The 22760-nt window shown below is 47.0% G+C and overlaps 1 protein-coding gene and 1 long non-coding RNA gene across 3 annotated transcripts in view; one reads left to right on the forward strand and one right to left on the reverse strand.

The window, feature by feature from the left end:
• LOC124088435 (uncharacterized) overlaps positions 1-6048 on the reverse strand; it is a 44496-nt gene extending 38448 nt beyond the window's left edge. For both annotated transcript variants that reach the window (XR_009226156.1, XR_009226155.1), the window contains exon 1: positions 5664-6048. This is a non-coding gene — a long non-coding RNA (uncharacterized LOC124088435). The remainder of the gene's footprint in view (positions 1-5663) is intronic.
• Positions 884-22318, forward strand: Igsf22 (immunoglobulin superfamily member 22). The gene is made up of 22 exons (XM_046437980.2): positions 884-2858; positions 5676-5807; positions 6029-6165; positions 7357-7456; positions 7544-7583; positions 7749-7923; positions 8541-8654; positions 9147-9309; positions 10012-10284; positions 11122-11406; positions 12150-12274; positions 12356-12497; positions 12617-12913; positions 14003-14305; positions 15154-15327; positions 15533-15661; positions 16643-16939; positions 17633-17721; positions 17919-18111; positions 18856-19155; positions 20182-20511; positions 22190-22318. The coding sequence occupies exons 1-22, from the start codon at positions 2750-2752 to the stop codon at positions 22258-22260; spliced, it is 3978 nt and encodes a 1325-aa protein (XP_046293936.1). The 5' UTR covers positions 884-2749; the 3' UTR covers positions 22261-22318.
• The last annotated feature ends 442 nt before the right edge of the window (positions 22319-22760 follow it).

Here is a 22760-nt window from a genome sequence, read left to right on the forward strand (position 1 = left end):
TGTCCCCTGCACTCCATGGGGCTGTGTGCCCCTCTTTCCCAGCACAGGCACACACAGCTGGGCGCTCATGCTCACTGGTGCCCCTTGTGGAGACTCAAATCCAAAATTGAAAGTCCCTTCTGCAAGATTCTCACACACTCTCAGCCCTAGCCCACTAGGTGCCCTAGGCCATGGGGAGCCTCAAAGACAGGTATGGGATGCTTCCAGAGAAGGCCCAGTATCTGGCAGGCCACTAGGTTCAACAGATGGGCTAGAGAGGTCAGGGCTGGGAAAAGGGGACACTCAGGTCACACTTAGGCCCCTCCTTGTTGTCAGCCCATATATCCCATGGTAGCCCCACCAGTCCCAACAGCAGCTGCAGCCCAGCAATTTCCCTTGTAAGGCCTGGACCGAGAGTAACCCCTCCCAAGGGACCCAGGGAATCTGATCCTAAGCCATCCCAGACACTCCTGCTCTATTCTTATCCCCTTCCCCATGGGATGGAGCAAAAGTAGCCGTGACACCACTGAAGGTAGACGGGGGTCACCCCAGGGCAGGACGAGGTGCAGGGTGGGACTTCTGGCCAGCCTTGCAAGATACTAGAACCTTGAGTGGGTTGGCTGTGGGTCCAGATGTGCAGGGTATGCTACAGACAAGGAAAAGAACAGCGGGGTGGCTGAAGTAGCTCTCATGGAGGTCCCAGAGAAGGGGGCATGCTCTCCAGCTACCCTCCAATAGAGATCTCCCTCCAAAAGGATGTGCCCCTCTACCCAGATTACAGAAATTGTACAGAAATCCTCTCCTTTCTGCTTAGGCCGCACATGCACCACACATGGTAGTGTTCAGCCCCTTGGATTGGTGCAAGTGGCAGATACCCTAGAACTTCCCCAGTGCATCCCAGAAAAACAAAGACCTGTGGCTTTGCTCCCAACCCCTGCTGGACTGTGCATGCACATATACCTGAGCATGTACATGTACACACACTGACATGAGAACTTCGGCTCAGAGAAGTCCACTCAGCAGCAGCGAGAAGCAAAACTTCTACCACAAAGGAACAAAAAACGTACTTAGGGACCACCACCCTCTGCCTCCCTCCCACCTGGTCCCCAGTATTTCCTCCAGCCCTCCAGCTTGCTTCCCTCCCCAACTTCTCACCCCTGAAGCTGTGTGCCATCCCGCTGAGGTAAGAGTCTAAGTAAGGGATCCCCCCAGGGGGCCAGGTATTTAAGGAACTGATGATCCTCAGTGCCCGCTTTTGGGGCAAAGAAGAAGGAGACGGACACCCTACAGCTCGGGCACCAGCTGAACCCCAAGCTGTGGATACAGCATTCAAGTATTGGAAGGTACTGGTCAGTTCAGAAGGTAAGGCTTCCCTCATGCCCCTGGAAGGGGGCACAGGCTGGTAGCTTGTGAGCCCCTAAGGGGACAGGGAAGTGGTCTCAGAACCCAAAGGTAGAAGTTTAAATGAGGTGGGATAGGAGGGTAGTCTCAAACCACATAGCTCAGGAGAAGGCTTTTGATTCCCTAGAAGGCCACTGGCCTGAAAGCCAAGAAACTATGAATTGCCAGGCACAGTGGCACTCACCCGTAATCCCAGTGACTTGGGAGTCTGAGGCAGAAGGATCACAAGTTTGAAACCAGCCTTGGCAGCTTAGCAAGACCCTGTCTCAAAAAATAAAAAAAGGCCTGAGATATAGCTCAGTGGTTAAGCACTCCTGGGTTTAATTTCCAACAAAAAAAAAAAGAAGAAGAAGAAGAAGAAGAAGCAGCGGCAGCTAGGACCCTGTTCTGAGTAAGCTTGGACAGTGGACAGGTCATTTCTCTTAGACATAATTTTCCTCATATACCAAATAAGGGTTTAAAATTGATATGCGGGTTAAAGGAGGCAGGTATTTACATTTATCGGATACTGTGGATCTGTTGAGAATGAAAAAATTCTTTATGAATTGGCATGCAAAGGTCTCCAAGATAATATTAAGTAAAAAATGAAAGGGAGCAGAACAGTGTGTATAATAGACTGCCAGGCATTAAAAAAAAAAGAACATACATCCGTGTTCTCATGAAGGAGCCTAAAGGCTACATACGGTAACCTCTCAGGAGAGCATGGGAGATGGGGCACCCAGGAGTGGGGAGGAGATGTTTTAGTTTCTTTTTTAATGTGGTTGAACTATACTTATATATGTTATAAAATTATAATGAATATAAACTAAGCCTCTGCCTTTACTGTGTCATAAGTGAAAGCAAAGCTGTGGGAATGAATGGTCATCTATCTTAGCATTCCACCAAAGCCAGGGGTCCCTAGGACCCAGAGAGAAGATCCAAAGGTTCCTTCTAAGGCATGTGCCAGCATGGCTTAGTCAGGAAGTTCCTTCTCAGGTCCTGCGTCATTACCTCCTGGTAAAGCGCCCATGTCCACAGGTATCCTCAACACCCTATGGACCCTACGTGGTTGGCTTACTTATTCTCAGCCCTGTATCTTCCCCTTCTAAGAACTTGGAATTGTTTTGGGTTACCTGGTGAGGGACAGGCCTATTGGTACTTGTAATCAATCAGAGAAAGGGATAAGAAGTAAAGAAAAGAGAGGTCAGAGAGCAAAGGCCTGCTCTCCTCACCCTTTCCTCTGCATTCTCATTGCCCATACACCCACCCACACACATGCACTCACACATGAACAAACATCTCTGAATCACCCTCCTTCTCCCTCCCATGTTCTTTGTGGCCTCATTCTTCCCCTGGTCCTCACAGGTGAGTGCTCAAGTCTATTGTCACCATGACGACCATTCACCACCAGCAGATGCTGCAGGAGCACGTGTCCATGGAGTTCTCCAGCTCCACCACCCACATACAGACCTTCTCCCAGACAACCAAGATCGTGGGAGGCAAGTAGAGAAAGGGGGGTTGGGAAGGGGCAGCTTTCTTTGTCCATACCTATCCTGGAGTAGCCTCAGTCCTTGCCACTAGTGGGCCTCTCAGGAGCCCTCAATACCAGTAGCAACCCCCTCCCCACCTGTGCTTCTAATCTGGGGCTTGATAAATCTTCACCCAGCTGGTTGTTCACCCATAGATCCAGGAAAACAGATTAAGAAAAACCAGTCACATGGATGTGTGTGAAAGACTGATAAAATCTAAATTGCTTAAGGAGACCTGAGGCTAATGGACTGTGTCTCCCATAGTAGAATTTCAACATGAGGAAAGATAGGAAGGTAGTCACCTTATCTTCATATGAATAATGCTGACACTGTTCCATTTAAGAAACAGGAGACTTGGCTACCAGCGGAGAGAGGATGAACACATAAACAAGTGACCTAAGCTCCCAGGTTCTTAACCCTTGGGGACCAGACTTGGGCCAGGACAGATCCAAGAGAAAGTTGAGAAAGGGTCTCAGAGCACTGCAGACTGTTTTAGTTTAATGTCTCTAGTGGAAAGTGATTAAAAGATGGCCAGGGGCCATCCTCACAATCATTGCCTCTCCCTCAAGGTTCCAGAAGGATAGAGTCTCTCAAAGTCCTCTGTGCACAAGGTCAAAGTCAGATAAACATTCTAGACCAAGCACTCCTGGCTAATGAGGCAGAGTAAGTAGAACAGCGAGGACCCAAGGTCTAAATTCTAAACCAGAAGTTGCAAATTCAAGTGATTTATATCAATGGTTCTCCTCTCTGGTCACATAATAGAGCAATCTTAGTTTAGTGGGTGGAGAAGGTGAAAAGAATGTCAATACCTAAGTTTCACTCCAGACCATTAAATCAGTTATTTTCATAAAGCTCTCCAGGGATTCTGATGTGTAGCCAGAGTTGAAAACTACTGACCAACAGAGTCCATGCAGGGAATATAAATGTGGGGAAAAGATGGGTAAACTGGAGAGGACACTCCATCTAAAGGACAGCCACATCTCACCTCCCACTGACTGTTGTTAATGTGGGAATACGAGTTCAGTGTTGAGAATACAGCAATCTGAATTTTTATGTGAACTATTTCAGTTTTCAGATATAGGGCTGCCTTTTTTTTTGTCTGCATATTGCAGAGGTCAAATAAAAGACATCTTCAGGCCAGATACAGCCTCCACACAGCTATTTAAGAACTCCAGTCATTATTTCAAAGAAGACCATGAGAGCTTAATAGGATTATGGGTTGGTTTTGTTTTCTCATCTTGATCCTTCCAATTAATGGGGATGCTAAAGGAACCTACTTCCATAGAATGATGTGAATATTAAATAAAATCATCTCTGATATGTGCCTACCATAGTTTCTTGTACAAGGAACATGACCCATGAATGAGAGCAATTGTTATTTGTTGATAACTCACCAGCTAAGAAGATTTTATGTTGTTTATAGTGCTAAAATAGGTTTTTTGTTTTCCAAATAGGAAATTATATTACCACATTGAATATGCTCTTGGGAGCTTAGAGGTATAGCTCAGTGAGCACATGCTTAGCATGTGCAAAGGCCCTGGGTTGGACTACCAGCACTGAAAAATAAATAAATAAAAAGTGAACATACTCAAATAATGAGATTCATATGTATATCCCTGCTGAAATAGGACTATATCCTGTCCTTCAATTAAGAATCACCACTCTGAGACCAGATATGGTGGTGCATGCCTTTTATCCCAGTACTTGGAGACTAAGGCTAGAGGATCACAAATTGAAAGCCAGCCTGGGCAACTTAGTGAGAACTTATCTCAAAATAAAAAGTGTTGGAGTGTATGTCAGTGATAGAAGACCCCAAAGCTCCATTCCCAGTATGAAGGTTGGGGGAAATCACTACTTTCAAGACAATGAATGATGAATCCACAGAATGGCAGGGGGGAAAGTCTGGAGCCAAGCTTAACTAAGCTACAGCCCTCACAAGCAGAAAGGTCTGGCCCATATTACTGCTAGTGAGGTACAAAGACTTCCAGAAGAGAAGTCCGAGAAAACAAGGAAATCCTAAAATAGAAGTGGGGTTTTTGCTGTTGTTGTTGTTGTTGTTGTTGTTTGTTTGTTTCTGAAACAGGGGCATTGCTAAATTGCCCAGGCTGGCCTTCCACTTACAACTCAAGAGTCAGCTTCCCAAGTCAATGAGATTGTAGATGTACATCAGGGAAGACTCCTTTTTGTTTTGTTTTTTGTGTGGTGATGGGGATTGAACACAGGGCCTTGTGCATGCGAGGCAAACACTCTACCAACTGAGCTATATCCCTAGTCCCTGAATATTCCTTTTTAAGAAAAATAATAAGATTCAGGGCTGTGGAACAGTGAGGTGATTGACCATTGAGGAATGGAAAGGAGTTGGCGTCCCCTAGTGGCTACAATTTGACATAGCAATGCCCCATCTACTAAGCTCTCGCTCGCTCTCTCTCTCTCTTCTCTCTCTCTCTCTCTCTCTCTCTCTCTCTCTCTATATATATATATATATATATATATATATATATATATATATATATATATATATATAAAATTAGATGGACACAACACCTTAATTTTATTTGTTTTGGTTTTTATTTTTTATGTGGGGCCAGGGTTGTGGCTCAGTAGAAGATGCTTGCCTAGCATGTGTGAGGCACTGAGGTCCCTCTTTCTGTGTGAAAGTGGGTTCTGTACCTTCTGGATTTGGCTCTCCTGCTCCACCATCCATCCCCTAAAGCAAAAATGAGTTCTCCAATCCAGAACTGAGCTCCCTACCTGGAGCCCATTCTGACTTCTCACCTGCTCCCACAGAGGAAGTCGTGACGAGGAAGTCCTCCAGCACAGTGGAGTTCTTCAATTTGGTGACCCGGAGTTCCAACATCCCTGCCGGCGAGAGCGTCCCTGAGTTTGTGGAGAAACCTCACCCAATCACCTTACCTGAGGGTGTGTCACTGCCTGTCTTTCCCCAATCCCCTGGTTCTTCCCTTTCTTCCCCAGGTTCACCCGCCCCACCCAATGTTCCCCAATACACAGACGTTGGCAGAGCCAAGTGAGTAGTATCCTCCCCATGGCTGGGCTAGGCCCAGATCTTCAGGAAGAGGAGAGAGTAGGCAGAGTGTCTAGCCTGTGGGCGGAGGTAAAAATGTGTCCTGTGCCCACCACAGGGGATAAAGCTGTGTTCCGAGCACGGGTGCAGGGGAACCCCAAACCCAACGTCTCCTGGAAGAGAGAGAGTGGCATCCCCATCAAGGAGTCCGCTAAAATATTCTACGACAGCATTAACAAGGAGCACGTGCTGAAGGTGCGCCCTGATGTCAAGGTCCATTACCAAGGAGGTGGGAAGCAGGGAACCCAGGGCGGATTGCCTTTCCTCACACCTAAAAAAGAGCCACAAGGGCAACCCAAAAACTGGGCAGTGGGAAGACAGGACATTGTTGCCCTAAAGGCACAGGCAGGCTGGAAGAAGCTGACTCAGGAACTGTGGTTTTGCCAGTCAAAGAAGGGAACCAAAATTACCCACACAGCAAGGTCTAGCTAAGGCAAAGTCAGAAGGACAGGGCCAGAAGGTGAGAGAGCCAAAGACAAAGGAGAGATCAAATCAGTGGATGTGGGAGGAAGCTGCAGAATCATAGTGGGCAGAGTGAGAATGAGGATTAGCGCCTCCGGGATTGGGATTGATTGGCCAGAGCAGTGTGAGCGTAGGGGGTTTTGGACCCAGAAAAGTCCTGCCTTAGGCCCATCAGCTTCCGGGTCACTTCCCAAGAGCTGGTACTCGGCTTCAACCTCTGGCTTCAGGCTGTTGGAGGAAAGGGATGGTGGATTACTGGGAGATGTAGGCCTATAATTACTCCCGACCCTATAATTACTCTGGTCCTGCCCCACATCCCTTTGTGAAAAAAAGATCTCCTCTCTCCCCCAAAGTCCCAGAAGGACAGAATCCCTCTGACAGAAGTTGGCTCCTTCTTCTTCCAAATCCCAGCATTAACTGGACTCAGCCTGGCACAAGCACACAAGCTGCCCTAGAGTCCCCCTACTGGCCACCCCTTACATAAGCTCATTCATTCAGCAGCACTTATGATTACCTTGACTTCCCAGAGCCCACCCAGCTGTAAGCGCCTGCAGACATGCACCAAGTCAACCCTATTCACCGTTTCCTGGGGTTCAGCACAGCCACTAATACAAAGGAGTAAATAAATGTATTACATGAAGAAAATGTTCATTTGGTGCTGAAAACTTAGAAGTCAGAAAGTCCCCACTTTCTAGGAGCTCTCAACCCAGGGACAGAATCTGAGAAGCAAATAGAGAATGTTATTACCAGAAAATCAGGTGGAAAACAGGCATCCTCATACTAGCTATTACTTGGTACCTCCAAATCATAGAGGCTGCTCAATCCATCCAACACTCAGTCCCTCCCCAAAGAAAGTCTCTTTCCTCATCTTATAAGAAGTCACTCTGTGGTTCCCTCCCTGTGCCCTCTAATGGTCTGATCCAGCTGGAACCACTGACCTCAGATGACTCCGACAACTACAAGTGCATTGCAAGCAATGACCATGCAGATGCCATCTACACCGTGTCCCTGCTGGTGACAGAGGGTGAGACAGCCCCCTCCTCCTGGCCTTTGCTCTTAAGATAGACTTAGACTCCCCTCTGTCTGACATTGCCCCTCTTTCTGTCCTCAGGTCAAGAAAAACTAGATTTCAAGAAGATGTTGAAGAAGAGGTGAGACTAGGAAGCCCAGGGTACACTCTCCCACCCAAGCTGGAGCCTTCAAAGGCCCCTCAACAGGTCCCTGAATTCCAAGAATTCATGGATTCAAAGTTGGGAAAGCTCCCTCTGTCCTCAGATGGGAGGCACTTAGTACAGCTTGGTCCCCTCTTTCTCCAGGGCTCCTCCACCCCCCAAGAAGAAGCAGAAAGTGACAGATGAGAAAGAGATGCTGGAGATTTTGTCCAAGGTGCCCAAGAAAGACTTTGAAAAGGTCTGCATGGAGTATGGTTTCACTGACTTCCGGGGGCTGCTCAAGAAGCTCAAAGGGATGAAGAAGAAAGCGGAAGTGGAGGTCAGTGCCCAGCAGGGGGCTGGAACCTGCAAGCCAGGGCATGGGCTTCAATGCCAGTGCTAAAGCCAACCTGCACACACATTCTCAGAGGCCTACTTTCCACTGCAAGAGCAGGAAAGGAACTCAAGTCACTTCCTCCTACCTCTCCTCTCTTTACCTCTTCCTGGTGTGCTTGCATGAACTTTGGAATCATAGAGATCTGGCATCAAATCCCAGCTCTACTGCTTTATTGGCTGTGTGACCTTGAGTATCTCTCTTGAGTTTCCATTTCCTCATCTGCAAAATGAAAACTATACTTTCCTCCTTTATTTGTTTTTGTGTTGTTGTCATTCATTTCTTCACTCAACAAACTCATATTAAGCATCAACACTTTACAGAATCTGTGTAATAGGCCCAGATACAAAGTCACTTTCACAAATAGCAGTTCCTTTCTCATCCCCCATAATATTCTTCTCCTAAACCTTCTAGTTGATCAATGACCCTGGGGGAAGGAGTTATTTAATGAGCCTACTCATTTCTCCCCAGTCCCTTAGGGGGTCTCCTCTAGAATTTTGGAAACCACCTGGGCATACTCCAGATGCTCTAACATTTGCCATTTTATTAAAATAATCTTACAGGCCATCCGGATTCTGAAGCCCCTGGAAGACATAGAGACCAAGATTGATACCACAGTAACCTTTGAGTGCATCCTGGAGCTGAAGGACCCCAATGTCAAGATGATATGGATCAAGGTGGGGTCCACCCTAGTAATATAATTTCTTCTTTGCATCCTCTCTGTCCTCAGACCCTCTCATTATCTGTAAGCCAGGGCCTCTCTTCCATCCCATCAAGAGAATGCCCTCATACAGTTGAAAGAGGCAGGGAGCTGGACTTTATTCTTAGCTCTTCCATCACTTTGCTTTTGATCTAAGACAGTCACTTTTCTCTCTCTGTGCCTCAGTCTACCTGTCTTTACACTGAAAGGCTAGATTAGATAATCATAAGGTCACTGAAGATCTGTGCCTCTAGGAGAAAGCATCTAATGAACTCATACATATTAAGAGTTTAAGCCTTATGGGGAGACAGGGATTCGGAATCTCTCAAGCCAGATTATAGGGGCCTCTGAGAATGTTTAGAGAGATGGACAATGCATCCACCTGCTTAAGCTGGCTTTGGGGAATGGGAGCTCTGTAAGTCTCCTCCTAAACCCCTTCATCAGCTTTCCCACCTGTTCCATGAGGCAGGATACTGAGCCACTGAGGATCCAATACTCCCTGGGCAAGTATGATGTGAAGCAGATGGGCACCAAGTACATGCTGGTGATTACCAACGTAAACATGAGTGACGCCGGCGTCTACAGCCTGTCTGTGGGTGATAAGCGGATGAGTGCACAGCTCACAGTGCTGGGTATGAACGTGGGTCTGGGAGAGGAATGGCCAGGGAGGGGTCCTTGGGGATATTGGAAAGAAACTGTGAGATTATGCATGAAAGAACTGCAAGAAGATGGGTGTTAATAGAAGAAAAAAAAATAAGCTGTAAGGGAGAGGACTGTGAGATAATAAGTGCCGTGGGACATGTAGCATACTGGTTAAGAGCACAGACTCTGAAGCTAGACTACTGGAAAGTCATATCCCAGCTTCTGCTAATTATGAGCTGTAAGATTTAAGGCAAGTTATTTAACTTCTTTTCTTCAGTAAAAATAAAACTGTAAAACGTGGAATCAGGTAAAATATATGTGATAAATGGATGAACTAATATGTGCAAATTGGCTAGAAGGTTTTAAAAAATTGCTATTAGGGGCTGGAGTTGTGGCTCAGTGGTAGAGCATTTGCCTAGCATGTGTGAGGCCCTGGGTTTGATCCTCAGCATCACATAAAAATAAGTAAATAAAATAAAAGAGCCATTTACAACTAAAATATATTTTTTTAAAAAAATGGCTATTAACATTACTGGAGAGGAGACCCTGGGAATAGACTCCAGAGAAGAAGGGCTCACCAGTGGGATGAAAGAAAAAGGGTGCTTCCCCCCAGTGGTGGTCTACAGAACACCAGTGACACTTGCATATCCATGTTCCCTTCTGTGTTCAACCTCCCCCATTCTTTGCTGCAGATGAGCCACTGAAGATCTTAGGAGATCTGAAGCCACTAAAGGTGACAGAGCGCCAGACAGCTTTGTTTGAGGTCCGCCTCTCAAAGAAAGAGCCCAACTTTGTGTGGAAGTTCAATGGGAAGGAGTTGAAGAGGGATGACAAATATGAAATCTCAGTGTCTGAGGATGGTCTGACCCACACACTTAAGATAAAGGATGCCAGACTCAGTGACAGTGGCGAGTTCTCTGTTCAAGCAGGGAACCTGGTACAGAAGGCTCAGCTCACTATTGACCGTGAGTGGTTGGGGAAGAACCTGAGCGGTGGGCTTTGTGCCATAGTAACCTCTGCAAGGGCAATCATACATCCTCCTGTCCATTCGTTCATGTGACAGGTACTGGGAAGAGGGTTTTCTGAAAACTCCTAGTCTAGTAAGGGAGGCAGGTGTGAAAATAACTAAAATAGCAGTTCTTGGGCTAGGGATCAAGACATGCTGGAGTCTTATGAGGTGGGATATCATGGAAATTATTATGGCTTTAACATCATATCATACAGCACATTTATGTTGCATTCCAATATTATTGCTAGTTTGGAGATTTGTACATGATGGTAGGTACACCAATGAACATGTTACTCACATGAATCACAACTGGGATCTGCCACATGGAATCATCACTGCTGTGATGGAGACAGTTATAGAGGCCATGGGAGCACAAGGAAGGGGCACCACCTGGCAATGTCAGATACTGATATGATGAGGTAATGCTCAAGTCTTAATAAGGAGAACAAAAAGCAAGAGAAGTACAGCAGGTTCAAAAGTTCAGACATGGCAGGTACAATATCAGAGATCTTGCCTGCAGTGCTGTAGAAGTTGTTATCCCACGCTACATAAGAGGAAACTGATAGTCAGCCTGGTAAATGAGGTGTGTGAAATCAACAACTGAGTAAGGGAAGAGCTGGGACTCTCCCTGCCATGCAGTTCCTTGGGTCACGTATTGCATAAAAACATACTCAATGTGTCAAGTTCTTACATTTTCTAGGGCCAAAAAGACAGCAAAGCAGCATACAATTGCACTAAAAGGATACTAAGAGTTTAGGAATAGGCCAAAGTATGTGTGTCTTTCTATCTACAGGCATCCCCATAAAGTTTGTGAGCACTCTCAAAAATGCACGTGTGAAAGAGAAGAGTCGTGCATGTCTCGAGTGTGAGCTGAATTCCAAGGATGTGACACTGAGATGGAAGAAAGATGGGCAGCTGCTGGCACATGGCTCCAAGTATAGCATGAACCACGAGGGCAAGCGAGCAGAACTGATCATTGAGGATGCACAGCTCAGCGACGGTGGCGAGTACACTGTGGTGGCCATGCAGAATGGGGATCCCACTGAATACTGTAGTACAGCCACCCTCACTGTGGAAGGTACACACCCACCCCGTCAGCCCACACTACCAACCCACTAACCCAGAAATTTCCTTACAATGGACACTGATCTGCTCCTTACTGACTTCAAACCTCACCAGATCATGACCAACTTGTACCTCCCCACTCTGATCACCCCTATCTCCCAAATTCCAACAATCTCAAATCCCCCATTCCTTGAACATTCATACTTCTTAGACCATGATCCTCCCCCATTTTCCAGATTCTATCCCAAATTCTTTAACTTCATCTTTTACTTCCAGATTCTGAACATCCCCAGCAACCCTGACCATCCCCCACTCCCTAAGTGTAACCATTCCTCATTGACCCTGACCAACCTCAACTCCAATGACACTAGGCATCCCATCGACCAACATAACCACAACTAAACATCCAAACTCCACTCATCACCTGCATGTACATCATTTCTGTCTTCAACATCACACCCTAAGTCCCAGCCAAGCATCCTCCACTAATCAATTCCCCCATTAACCATCTCTCAGTCTTCCTGGCTGCCGTTTCCCAAAACACTGACCTTTCCCCAAATCCCCTAACACCTACTTGCACCAGCCCCCCCACCCCCACATTGACCATGGAGCAATCTACAGACCAAGGCCAACCCATCTGTTCATCATAAATGATTTTGAAAGACACCTAAACCCTAACTGCTCCCACTACAATACCATCAGCCATTTTCCCATGAATTCCTTCCCCCTGAGTCAGTCCAGACCCTTTCTTCCCAGAGCGCCTGGCCACAGTGAAGAGCGGGATGTCCGACGTTCACGCTGCCACCGGGAGCCCAGCAGAACTGTGCGTAGTGCTGAATGACGAGAAGGTGGAAGGCGTGTGGCTGAAGGATGGCAAGGAGGTTGGAGGCAGGAGTCAGGGAAGGGGCGAAGGAGATCTACCTGCCCCACGCTCTCACTCACTCCCACCCCTTGTCCCCTAGATCACTGACTTGCCGGGTGTGCAAATCGTGAAGCAGGGTGCAGTGCACAAGCTCATCTTCCCCAACATGGGCCCGGAGCATGAGGGCAAGTATACATTCCGAGCCAAGGGCGCCGAGAGTGAAGCCTCGGTATTCATCGCAGGTAAGGTCCTGTCCAAGGAGTTGCAAGGACTCCTGGCCTGCCCACATGCTCATGGCCCCTCCCCACTGACCCCTCCCCATCCTTGGTGGGCAAGCCTGCCCTGCTGCCCTCCTCTACAGATCCTCCTGCCATCGACCCCTCAATCCTGGAGGCACTAGCTGCACACCCTGTGACTGTGAAGGTAGGCCACACGGCCCACATAAAAGTGCCTTTTCGGGCAAAGCCACTGCCCAAAGTGACGTGGTACAAGGACGGCATGGAAGTTACGGAGGAGGAACGCGTGTCCATGGAGCGCGGGGAAGACCAGGCACTGCTCACCATCTCAAACTGCGTGCGTGAAGACAGTGGCCTGGTTCTGCTCAAGCTCAAGAATGACTACGGCACAGCCACAGCCACTCTGCACCTCAGTGTGCTGGGTAAGGGAAGGGCCTGGCAGGACTGTCTGGAGGCACTGTCTGCCCAGCACTCAGGGCAAGCGGCAGGCTGGTGAGGAGGACCACCACAGAGTTGTTTGGTCAGGGGATGGGGCTGAAGTGCTGACTTAGCAACAAGAGGACCACTTCCAAAATTCCTAAGTAACCCTGGTCAAGTGGGCTTCTCAAGCCTGTTTCCCACCAGGAACGGGTGATGTTTTTCTCCCCACATTATCAATTTTTAGTGGTTTTAAAGTGTATAACCAGTGCACAGCACAGAGTAGAATTTTCAGTATGTTTTTAAGTATTATTCTTGACTGAATAACAAAGACATGGCTGGAAGTTTAGGAGAAAATGAGGAGAAAGAGAGGTGGGATTTTAGGAATGGAGGTGAGGTTCGCTGGGAAAAGTGGTGAGGTGGGAAAAGAAATGGAGTGAGGTGGAGGTGAAAGGGTAGGGAAATAAATAAAATGGGAAATCTGGATGGGGATGGGACTGGGATTTGGGATTGGTCTGAACACTGGGATAAGGAATAAGAGGAGCTGGCCTTAATGAACTTATATTGAACCTCCAATATATGCACACCCTATCACCACCTCCCCTGCCTGCAATTCCACCACTGTGGGGTAGAAAGGTTTGGGTTTTAATTCAATTCAGCAGCAAGAATGAGTGCCTCTTCTGTGTTGTCAGTGTTGGAGATGCAGCGATGAAGTATCCCCAACAGTACCTCAACCCAAAAGGGATAGACAAGTAATTATAGGGTAGAATGTGATGCCAGAAATCACTGGTGTTCTGGAAGCTCAAAAGAGGGAGAGAACTTGTCAAGAAAGATACCAGAGGACCAACTAAAGCAAGAGTTCCCAGAGGGGTGCAGTCCACCCATTTCTATCCAGGCAGGAGGTTCAGAGGGCAAGGATCAAATTCTTTTGAAAAGTCTTAGGAGGAAGGCTAATGGACACAGGGAAAAGCAAGAGATCCAGAAAGCTCAGAATCCATTTATGCTTCAGGCTGGCCAGACATCTGGTGAGTGGGAGGAGCCTCTTCTGATCCTTTGCTTCAAAGCCCTATTGTAAAGCTGTTCTCTGTCCTCAGACCGCCCCAAGCCTCCGCAGGGCCGAGTGGAGTTCCTGGAGCTCTCGGGTAATTGTGTGCACATGAAGTGGAAGGCCCCCAAGGACAATGGAGGACGACCTGTGACACAGTTCATAGTGGAACGGAGGGCAGTTGGCAAGAAATCCTGGATTAAGATAGGCGAGGTGGATGGCAAAGTCACCAACTTCTCCACCAACAAGGTGGAAGAGGGAAAAGCCTACCAGTTCCGTATCCTGGCAGTCAATTCAGAGGGTGTGAGTGACCCCCTGGAGACTGACGAAGTATTTGCAGGAAATCCCATAGGTCAGTGAGATTGCCTGGTACTCAGGGGCTCAGCCAGGGGTCAGGCTGGGGTCTTTCAGCCAGTGGGGAACACTGGACTATGGGGAATTCCACAGGATCATCTAACTGACCCGTGAAATAGATTGATTGTAGAGGAAGAAAAGAACATAATTTCGGGCAGGAATTCTAAACTTTTTCCTGTCAGATCACATATGCAACATATCCCCTTGGGTATACCTAGATATGCACAATTCCAGAGAACTAACTTCACTTTTTTACCATTCTAGATACCATCCTAGAATCCAAGGGAACATAATGTCACTTTAGGGATAATTTTGAAAATACTCTTCATATTTTCCCAAAGAAAACCCTTAACAATATGGGCATTTTAATTATGACTGCTAATTAATTACTTGCTACACCCCTCCCAACTGATTTCCAGGTCTCAGTGTGTCAAGACAGTAGAATGAAAACTGTAGCAATGGGGGTCACATGGTTGGAATGTTTAAGTCAGTGATCATTACTCTTGGCTGTATATTAGAATCACATGGGGTTTTTAAAAAATGCTAATGCCTGCACTCTACCCCAGGCCAATTAAATTAGAATATCTATAAGTAGGACCCAGACATTACTGGGTCTTACTTCTAGACAGGACTTCTAGATAGGATAGGGTTACTTCTGGAGTTAGAAGTAATCCCAGAAGCTCATTAGTTGTCAGTGGTGGATTTCCTTTTATACCCTACTTGATGATAAAGTACAACCAAAGTTAAGTATCAATCAGGTTTTTTTAGGGGAAAGAGGTCAACATGGGGAAACAACAGTCTCTGTGCTCCCCTCTCCTAACCTTTGCCCTCTCCATGGCTCCATAGAACCCCCAGGTTTTGCCTCCCAGCCTCAAGTGACTGATGTGACCAAAGAAACTGTGACCATCACATGGAATGCCCCTACCCAGGATGGGGGAGCCCCAGTGCTTGGCTATATTGTGGAGCGAAGAAAGAAAGGCAGTAACTTGTGGGTACCAGTCAACAAGGACCCTGTACAGGGTAAGGTCCTTGGAGCAGAAGCTCAAGAGGGACCAAAGGAAATCTTGCTGAGGGGACCCATTGCTACTCTGAATTTCTGCTTTCCCCTACTCTTTTGAGTATTTTAACAGCATCTCATGACCTCCTCTTCTAAGATATCTCACGTTTTGACCTCTCACTCCATGGATGCTCCTGGACTCATAAACCCTTCATCTCCCCATTTTAGGTACCAAGTATACCGTGGATGGTCTCCTGGAGGACACAGAATATGAATTCCGAGTTATAGCTGTGAATAAGGCAGGCCCTGGACAGCCCAGTATGCCATCCAGTTCAGTGGTAGCCAAGGATCCTGTTAGTGAGTATGGGGCTGCCAGCCTCAACACATAATAGAATTAGCTCATAAAGCACAGAGAGAATTTCTTCCCTGGAAAAGTCTGATAGAAGAGATCATACAGGCTCCTTCATTAGAAACTTCCAGGCTTGTGGAGGGACAGGATTCACACACAAAATAAAGCCAGCTGGGCTCAGTGGTGCACGCCTGCCTGTAATCCTAGTGACTTGGGAGGCTCAGGCAGGAGGATCAAAAGTTCAAGGCCAGCCTCAGCAACTTACTGAAGCCCTAGAGAACTTAGCAAAACCCTATCTCAAAATAAAAAGTTTTTAAAAGGGCTGGGGGAAATGGCTGGATATTCAATTATTTAAGTTCAATAAAATATTTAAATTTTTTTTAAAAAAAGGGCTGGGGATGTGGTTCAGTGGTAAAGCATCCCTGAATTTAATACCAAGTACCAAAAAAAAAAAAAAAAAAAAGGAAAGAAAATAAAGATTGAGCATCAGGAATAGTGAGGAGTCAGTGTGGGAAAAGTTATTATCAAGCTTTAAACATTTCAGTCAGGTGAGGTAGAAAAGGTATGTTAAGGATTGAGTGAGGGTGTTGGGGAGATGATTAGGAGGATGAGTTTAGAAGATGAGGTCATGGTATTCCCTATAAATGGATATAGTAGAAATGGTTAAAGGTTGGTGTTTTGAATGTATGGGTTATGTGAATTTGTGTGAGGAATATTAAATATTAACTTTAAAGATGAAACTATTGAATTGGTAAAAGAATTGAATTTGGAGGTTGTTGGGTGTGAAAGGTTGAGTTTTAAGGATGTGAGCTATAAGAGTTGGTAGTAGAAGTGGTAAAAGTTAGGGCCCAGGAATATTGAGGGTGGGAAGTAGGCATGGTCAGGTGAGGTAGTAAAGATATTGTTGAGATTGAGTGAGGGTGTTGGGGAGATGAATGGGAGGGTGAGTGGGATCAGTTGGGGACTGACTGGATGTCTGTCCTATCCAGAACCCCCAGGCTTGGTGCAGGGACTGCATGTGTCTGATTCATCCAACTCGAGTATTTCCCTGGGCTGGCAGGAGCCTATAGAAGGAGACCCACCCTCTGGCTATATCCTTGAGATGCGGGCTGAAGACAGCAAGGAGTGGTCCAAGTGCACAAAAATCCCCATCTCAGGCACCTGCTACACAGTGGGGGGCCTGACTGAGAGGCAGAAGTACTTCTTCCGTATCCGGGCTGTGAATGAAGCTGGGGTTGGGGAGCCTGTGGAGCTAGATGAAGGGGTTCGTGCCATGCCACCACCAGGTAAGGACAGAGAGGGCTGAGGGTTCAGGCCTATCATTCTAGCTCCAAACCTTCCTCTCAAGGGTCTCATCCCACAGGGGGAAATTGGGTGGTGCTATATCAAGACAGAGTTATCCAAAGTAGCCCCAGCTACTCAGGAGGCTAAGGTAGGAGGATCACTTGAGCCCAGGAGTTTCAGAGCAACTTGAAGAACATAACAAGACCCCATCTCAGAAACAAAAAGAGAAGAACAAGGAAAAGTAATCCAGGGCTATAGCTATAGCTCAGTGGTAGAGCACTTGCCTAGCATGCATGAGGCTATGAATTCAATCCTCAGCATCTCGAGAAAAAAAAAATTCATTTTTCACTTGTGCCTTGTACCTGGACAGAGTTAGAAGTAACCCCAGAAGCTCCCCAGCTGAAAAACATAAGCACTCATTGTGTGCCAAATATTATCCACTGTGAGCCAAGGGCAGTGTCAGGGATATAGAAATAAACAAGACACAAGACCTGCCTTCTAGGATCCTACATAGTAGTAGAGGGAGACTGACAGGAAACAAATAAATGCTTCACAGTGTTGCTGGGCATCTATAGATCTGATGTCCTTTAATGGACCCAGGAAAGAGCAGAGGTTGGGAAAGCTTTGGAGCGAAGTCTTAAACTGAATCTTCTGGAAAGAGGTCCATGCCCTTACTTCTTTCTCTTCCATCTCAGCTGCCCCAAAGTTTGACCTCAGTGCACGGCTGAAGAGTCACATGGTGGTTCGTGCTGGGACAGCTCTCTGCATCCATGCAGCCTTCTCCGTGAGTTGTTGCTGACCCTGGCCACCATATACCCTCCACATAACCAAGATGACTATTGTAGACATCGTAGTCTCTGCCTCTGACTCTGTTCCCCCTTGCCCAATTCCTGGCACTAGACTGGCAGGGGACTTCTTGAGAGGGCCTTCTCCCAAATACCATTTGGGTGATTGATGGTATCACCTCCTGTCACCACCCAGGGCTCACCACCACCAGATGTGATCTGGAAGAAAGATGGTATCACTACAAAGGGCCGGGAAACGATCACCAAAGGCAAAAACCATTCCCAATTCCTCATCAATAGCACCAAGCGCTCTGACTCAGGGGTGTATCGAATCTTGCTCCAGAATGAATTTGGAGAGGCACACTATGACATTCACGTGCATGTGACAGGTATGGACAGCAGGCAGAAGGCCTCAGGAGATATCCCTGCATATTCCAAATGTAGCTTACTGCTGTTTAAGCTCCTCCTGCTGGAAAGTGGGCCTTAGGTTAAGGAAGCCTTCTTTGACACTATAAAGGTTTTATCACCTTTGCCTAGTGATGAGGTTTGATTCCCCTCTGGTTCTCAAAGGCCCGATGCCCCTCTGGTTGATATTCAACTAGGACCAAGCCATTGTTTCAGTTTCTTCAGTCTTATTTGGTGAGCTTTGGGACATGAGAATATGGTCAGCAGAGAGACTAGAGAATGGGAGAGGGGCAGGAAGGACAAAGGGAGATGAATCCATGAATAACTGGAGTGACATCTTAGAGAGAACAGGAAGCTTTATAATAAAGCTCTAAGCCTCCAAAAGAAGAAAAGATAAACTTTTATTGAGTAGTAGTAACTCCATGCCATGCAGTGTATCCATTATTCCTATGAAGCAAGTAGTCATTGTTATTCTTCATAGTGCAAATAAGGAAATGGGTCTCAAAGAATAACTTGCCCAAGGTCACAGGGCTACTAAATGTCAGAGTAACATTTATGTTACTGTCAGAGTAACAGAATGAGGCTTGTCTAGCTCCAAGACATCTGCTGCCTATGAATCAAAGAAGAGAAGTGCCTCATCCTTTTTTCCAGTGGGCTGGGCAAGTAGGTAGGATAGGGACGTAATACTTCAGCCCCCAGGTAGCTGATAGACTTTCTAATTGTTCCAGATTTCCCCCGGCCTCCTACAAACCTACAACTGTTTGAGGAGGTCCCCAACACAGTGACTCTGACCTGGAACCACAGCCCTGATGTGCAGGAAGATGGTGATGCGCACTATGTCATCATGAAGCGGGATGCCAGCAGTCCCACATGGTTCACGGCAGCTGAGCGTGTCTTCAGCAACAAATACACAGTGACAGGGCTGCTCCCAGGCAGAAAGTACTATTTCAGAGTGGTAGCCAGGAATGAAATTGGTGACAGTGATCCACTGGACTCCAAGGATACCTGGCTCGTCAATAAGGACCACAGTAAGTAGGGGCTTGAGGTTTGCATTACATCTGGGAGCCCTGATGGTGGGGATGACATAAAGGTCACAAAGGGGTATGCAAGAGTTGAGATAAAAATCGGAGAACCCTGGCACACACCTGTAACCTCAGAGGCTAGGGAGGCTGAGACAGGAGGATGGCAAATTCAAAGCTATCATCAGCAACTTATTGAGGACCTGTCTCAAAATAAAAAAATAAAAGAGTTGGAGATGTAGGTCGATGGTAAAGCATCCCTGGGTTAAATCTCCAGAATCCATAAACATATAAACAAAATCAGAGATCCATTGAGATGGAAGAGTTAATATCTGAGACACTGAGGAAAGTCAATGTTAGGGGTACTTATTAGAGAAGATATCTTAGGGGCATTTTGAGGGATGATACAAACATGGAGATGGGTAGATACCCTATTTTTGAGGCGGGGATGATGGCAGGGGGATAGGGTTGGGTAGAGAGGGGATTAGAGCAGAGACTCTAGGTCTGCTCTGAAGAGGGGCTTATAGGAGTGAGGGCTGGGGACTGACTATGAGGAGCAGGAATGAAGTCTGAGCAGGAATGAAGAGAAGAAATTTAGGGTGGAGATAACAGAAAAAAATTGGAAATGAGGGACTAAATGGGACAGAACAGAGAATACTAGGCAATGGAAGCTAAAATGATAGAGGGGAAGTTTGGAGGGGAGTTAGAGGCCAGGATAACAGCTTGAATACCCAGGTCTGATGAGTTGGCACTGGAAAGACATCTAAGCTCCTGGGGTCTGGGAGAGTATAAAAACCTGTGAACCTGCTTAGATCAAAGAACTCTAGAATGGCTTGGGGGTAGGGAGGGGTAGTGTGGTAGAGCCTTTAGGAACCAGTGTAACATCAGGGCTTCCAGAGTTGATGGTGTCTGAGAATCTGGTCCAAGTCCTTGGGGTTTCATGTAGGCTGGGTCTCCAGGTGCCTTCCAAGCTCTAAGACAGGGATGGCAGCTAGGGAGCCACTCACAGGCATCTACCCCATCCCTCCTGCACAGTTGAAAACCTGGACACCAAGCTGAAGCCATACCAGCAGAAGGACTGGCGCCACGCACCTCGTTTCCTGACTCCGCTCAAGCCACACATGGTGCTCCGAGGCCAGGATTGCACCATGACCTGCGCCTTCCTTGGGAACCCACGGCCCACAGTGACCCTCTACAAGGGTGATGTCAACATCACGGCCAACTCCAAGTTCTGGTACAACTCCACGAGTGGAGTATGCACCCTTGTCATTCCCACCTGCACACTAAAGGACAGTGGGGAGTACAGCGTGCTGGTGGAGAATGAACTTGGCAAGGACCGCAGCAGCTGCACACTTACCGTCTATGGTAAGGCCCCGAAGAGTCCATTCTGTCAGGGGCAGGAGTGCCAAGCAGTTATTTCAGTTTGGGGGCCATTAATCAACTCTCTTCATTTGGCTAGCACCATTTTTTATTCTGACTGCCATCTGATGGTGCAAATATTTTCAGGGTTCTTACCACTCTTGGATCCTCTCAGTATCATTTGTTATGTTCCTGGCCCCTGCAGATGTAAGTTTGTGATCCTTTAGTAAGCTGTGTTTGCAACCTTTGGTAATCCTAGACCACCTTTAGAAAAGATGGTCACCAGACTCACCAACCACAATTGCTCTAGCAAGGTTCAAGAAGGACTCTGTATGTTTACAAGATTTTGCAAGTGATTCTGATGTGCAAACAAGATTGAAAACTATTGGTCTAGGGCAAGGACAAATGGAAGGCACAAACAGCAGAGGGACTGAATGCTCCCCTCCCTCTTGCATATGCATGTCTTATTTCTGCTCATATGTGTGCACATAGAGGGAAATGTTTCATTCCTTCCCACACATAGCCAGCAATGAACCCAAAAAAAACTAACCTCTTTGCTTCCTCTTGCTTAAATACCCCCTAACTTTCCCCTGATCCTCAAAATAAAGTCCCTAACCAACAAGTCTCTCCCACTGCCCCTCCTCTCTCCATCCTCATCCTCTGTCACTCTGTCAACTCTCAGAGGTGAGTGGTGCTCAATTGTTGTGGTCTCCATGGTTACAGACCTCTTTCCATCCAGTTATAGATGCTTTTCCTTGGGGAAAGAACCATGTCCTTTGGCTCTGTCTCTCAAGTGCTCAGTTCAGTGGCACTGAGATAATGATGCCTCTGGAGTGGCTGCTAAACTGCACAGAACTAGGCCAGGGCAGGCACTGTGGGAGCTATACAGCTTTGATTTCACAGATAGAGAGATCCCTGATGATTTAACTCTGATTCTAAGCACACAAACCCAGGGCCCTGATGCCACCACTGACCAACCACATAACCATGGCAAACTTCTGGATTCTTTTATCTCACATATTTCATAAGGCTGTGGGGCTTCAGTGAAATAATACATGGCAATGCCTGGCACAATGCATGGTTAAATATTCAGTGCTGAAAAAAATGGTAGCTCTTGCCAGGCGGTGGTACATGCCTATAATCCCAACAGCTAGGGAGTAGGCTCTCACTGAGTTGCTTAGCGCCTTGCTGTTGCTGAGGCTGGCTTTGAACTCGTGATCCTCCTGCCTCAGCCTCCCTAGCTGAGTTGGGGATGTAGGTTCAGTAGTTGAGTGCCCCTGTACCCAGTACCCGTCCCCCAGAAAATGGCAGCTCTTGCTTGGCACAGTGACAAACACCTGTATTCTTAGTAACTGGGGAGGCTGAGGCAGAAGGATCACAAATTTAAAGCCAGCTGCAGGCATTTAGTGAGGCCCTAAGCAACTTAGCAAGACCCCATCTCAAAATAAAATATAAAAAGGGCTGGGATGTAGCTAGTGATTAAGCCCTCTAGGTTCAATCCCTGGTGCCAAAATAAAAAGGGACAGCTCTTGATCCCTGCCCTGCTTAGCCAACCCCAGATTGAGGGTCCCAAAGTCCAGTTCCCAGTTCCTGTATAGTAACATAGTAACTAAGCCCAGCAGTTTGTAGTTTCCCTGGCCCCTAGCATCATTAACACTAACAAATATTTGCTTTGACCTTTCAGACAAGGATGACAAGTCAATTCTAACATCAATCACTGAGAACCTACAGAAGAAATCAAAGCACCTGATGTGAGCTCCAGCCCGGCCCAGGCATCTGGAGGCTATTGTAATGTGGGGCTTCTTGGCGTTTCTCTGCATGGCCCCAGTGTACAAAGCCCAATTTGCTCTCTGGGGTATGTCAATGTAAACATCTGTGAAGGGACAGGACAATAAACTCACTGAGCTTACCCTTTACTACTCCTGAGAGTGGAGTACAATAGGGGCCTAGAATATGAATTCAAGTGTAAGATGAACCAAGCTCCAAAACCATCCACAAAGGAGTGACAACCTCCTTTTGACTGTGCCTTGACTTGCCTTCCCCTCCTCCACAGCCACACTGCACTCTCCCACTCCCCTCAGCATAGGGCAAGTCTTGAAGACTTCATCCTTTTCTGCATCCTGCTCAATCCCATTTCTTCACACACAGTAGGTCTGTGTTCAGCACTCTGAGGTTTGAAAGGATCAGGACTTTGCCTCTTTGGTGCCCAGGGGTCCCACTATTAAAGCTAGAAGGGACTCATCATCCAGTTTCAA

Source organism: Marmota monax, unplaced genomic scaffold, assembly GCF_021218885.2.
Source record: "Marmota monax isolate L192 unplaced genomic scaffold, Marmota_monax_Labrador192_F-V1.1 WCK01_AAM20220418_F8-fsc00061, whole genome shotgun sequence".
NCBI lineage: Eukaryota > Metazoa > Chordata > Mammalia > Rodentia > Sciuridae > Marmota > Marmota monax.

What these genes read in the sequence shown, in the direction of transcription:
- Igsf22 (XM_046437980.2), top strand. Translation starts at nt 2,750, where the DNA reads ATGACGACCATTCACCACCAGCAGATGCTGCAGGAGCACGTGTCCATG. An exon ending in CAACAAGGACCCTGTACAGG is followed by an intron (nt 15,328 to 15,532) that starts GTAAGGTCCTTG and finishes TCCCCATTTTAG; the next exon opens with GTACCAAGTATACCGTGGAT. An exon ending in GCTCGTCAATAAGGACCACA is followed by an intron (nt 19,156 to 20,181) that starts GTAAGTAGGGGC and finishes CCTCCTGCACAG; the next exon opens with TTGAAAACCTGGACACCAAG.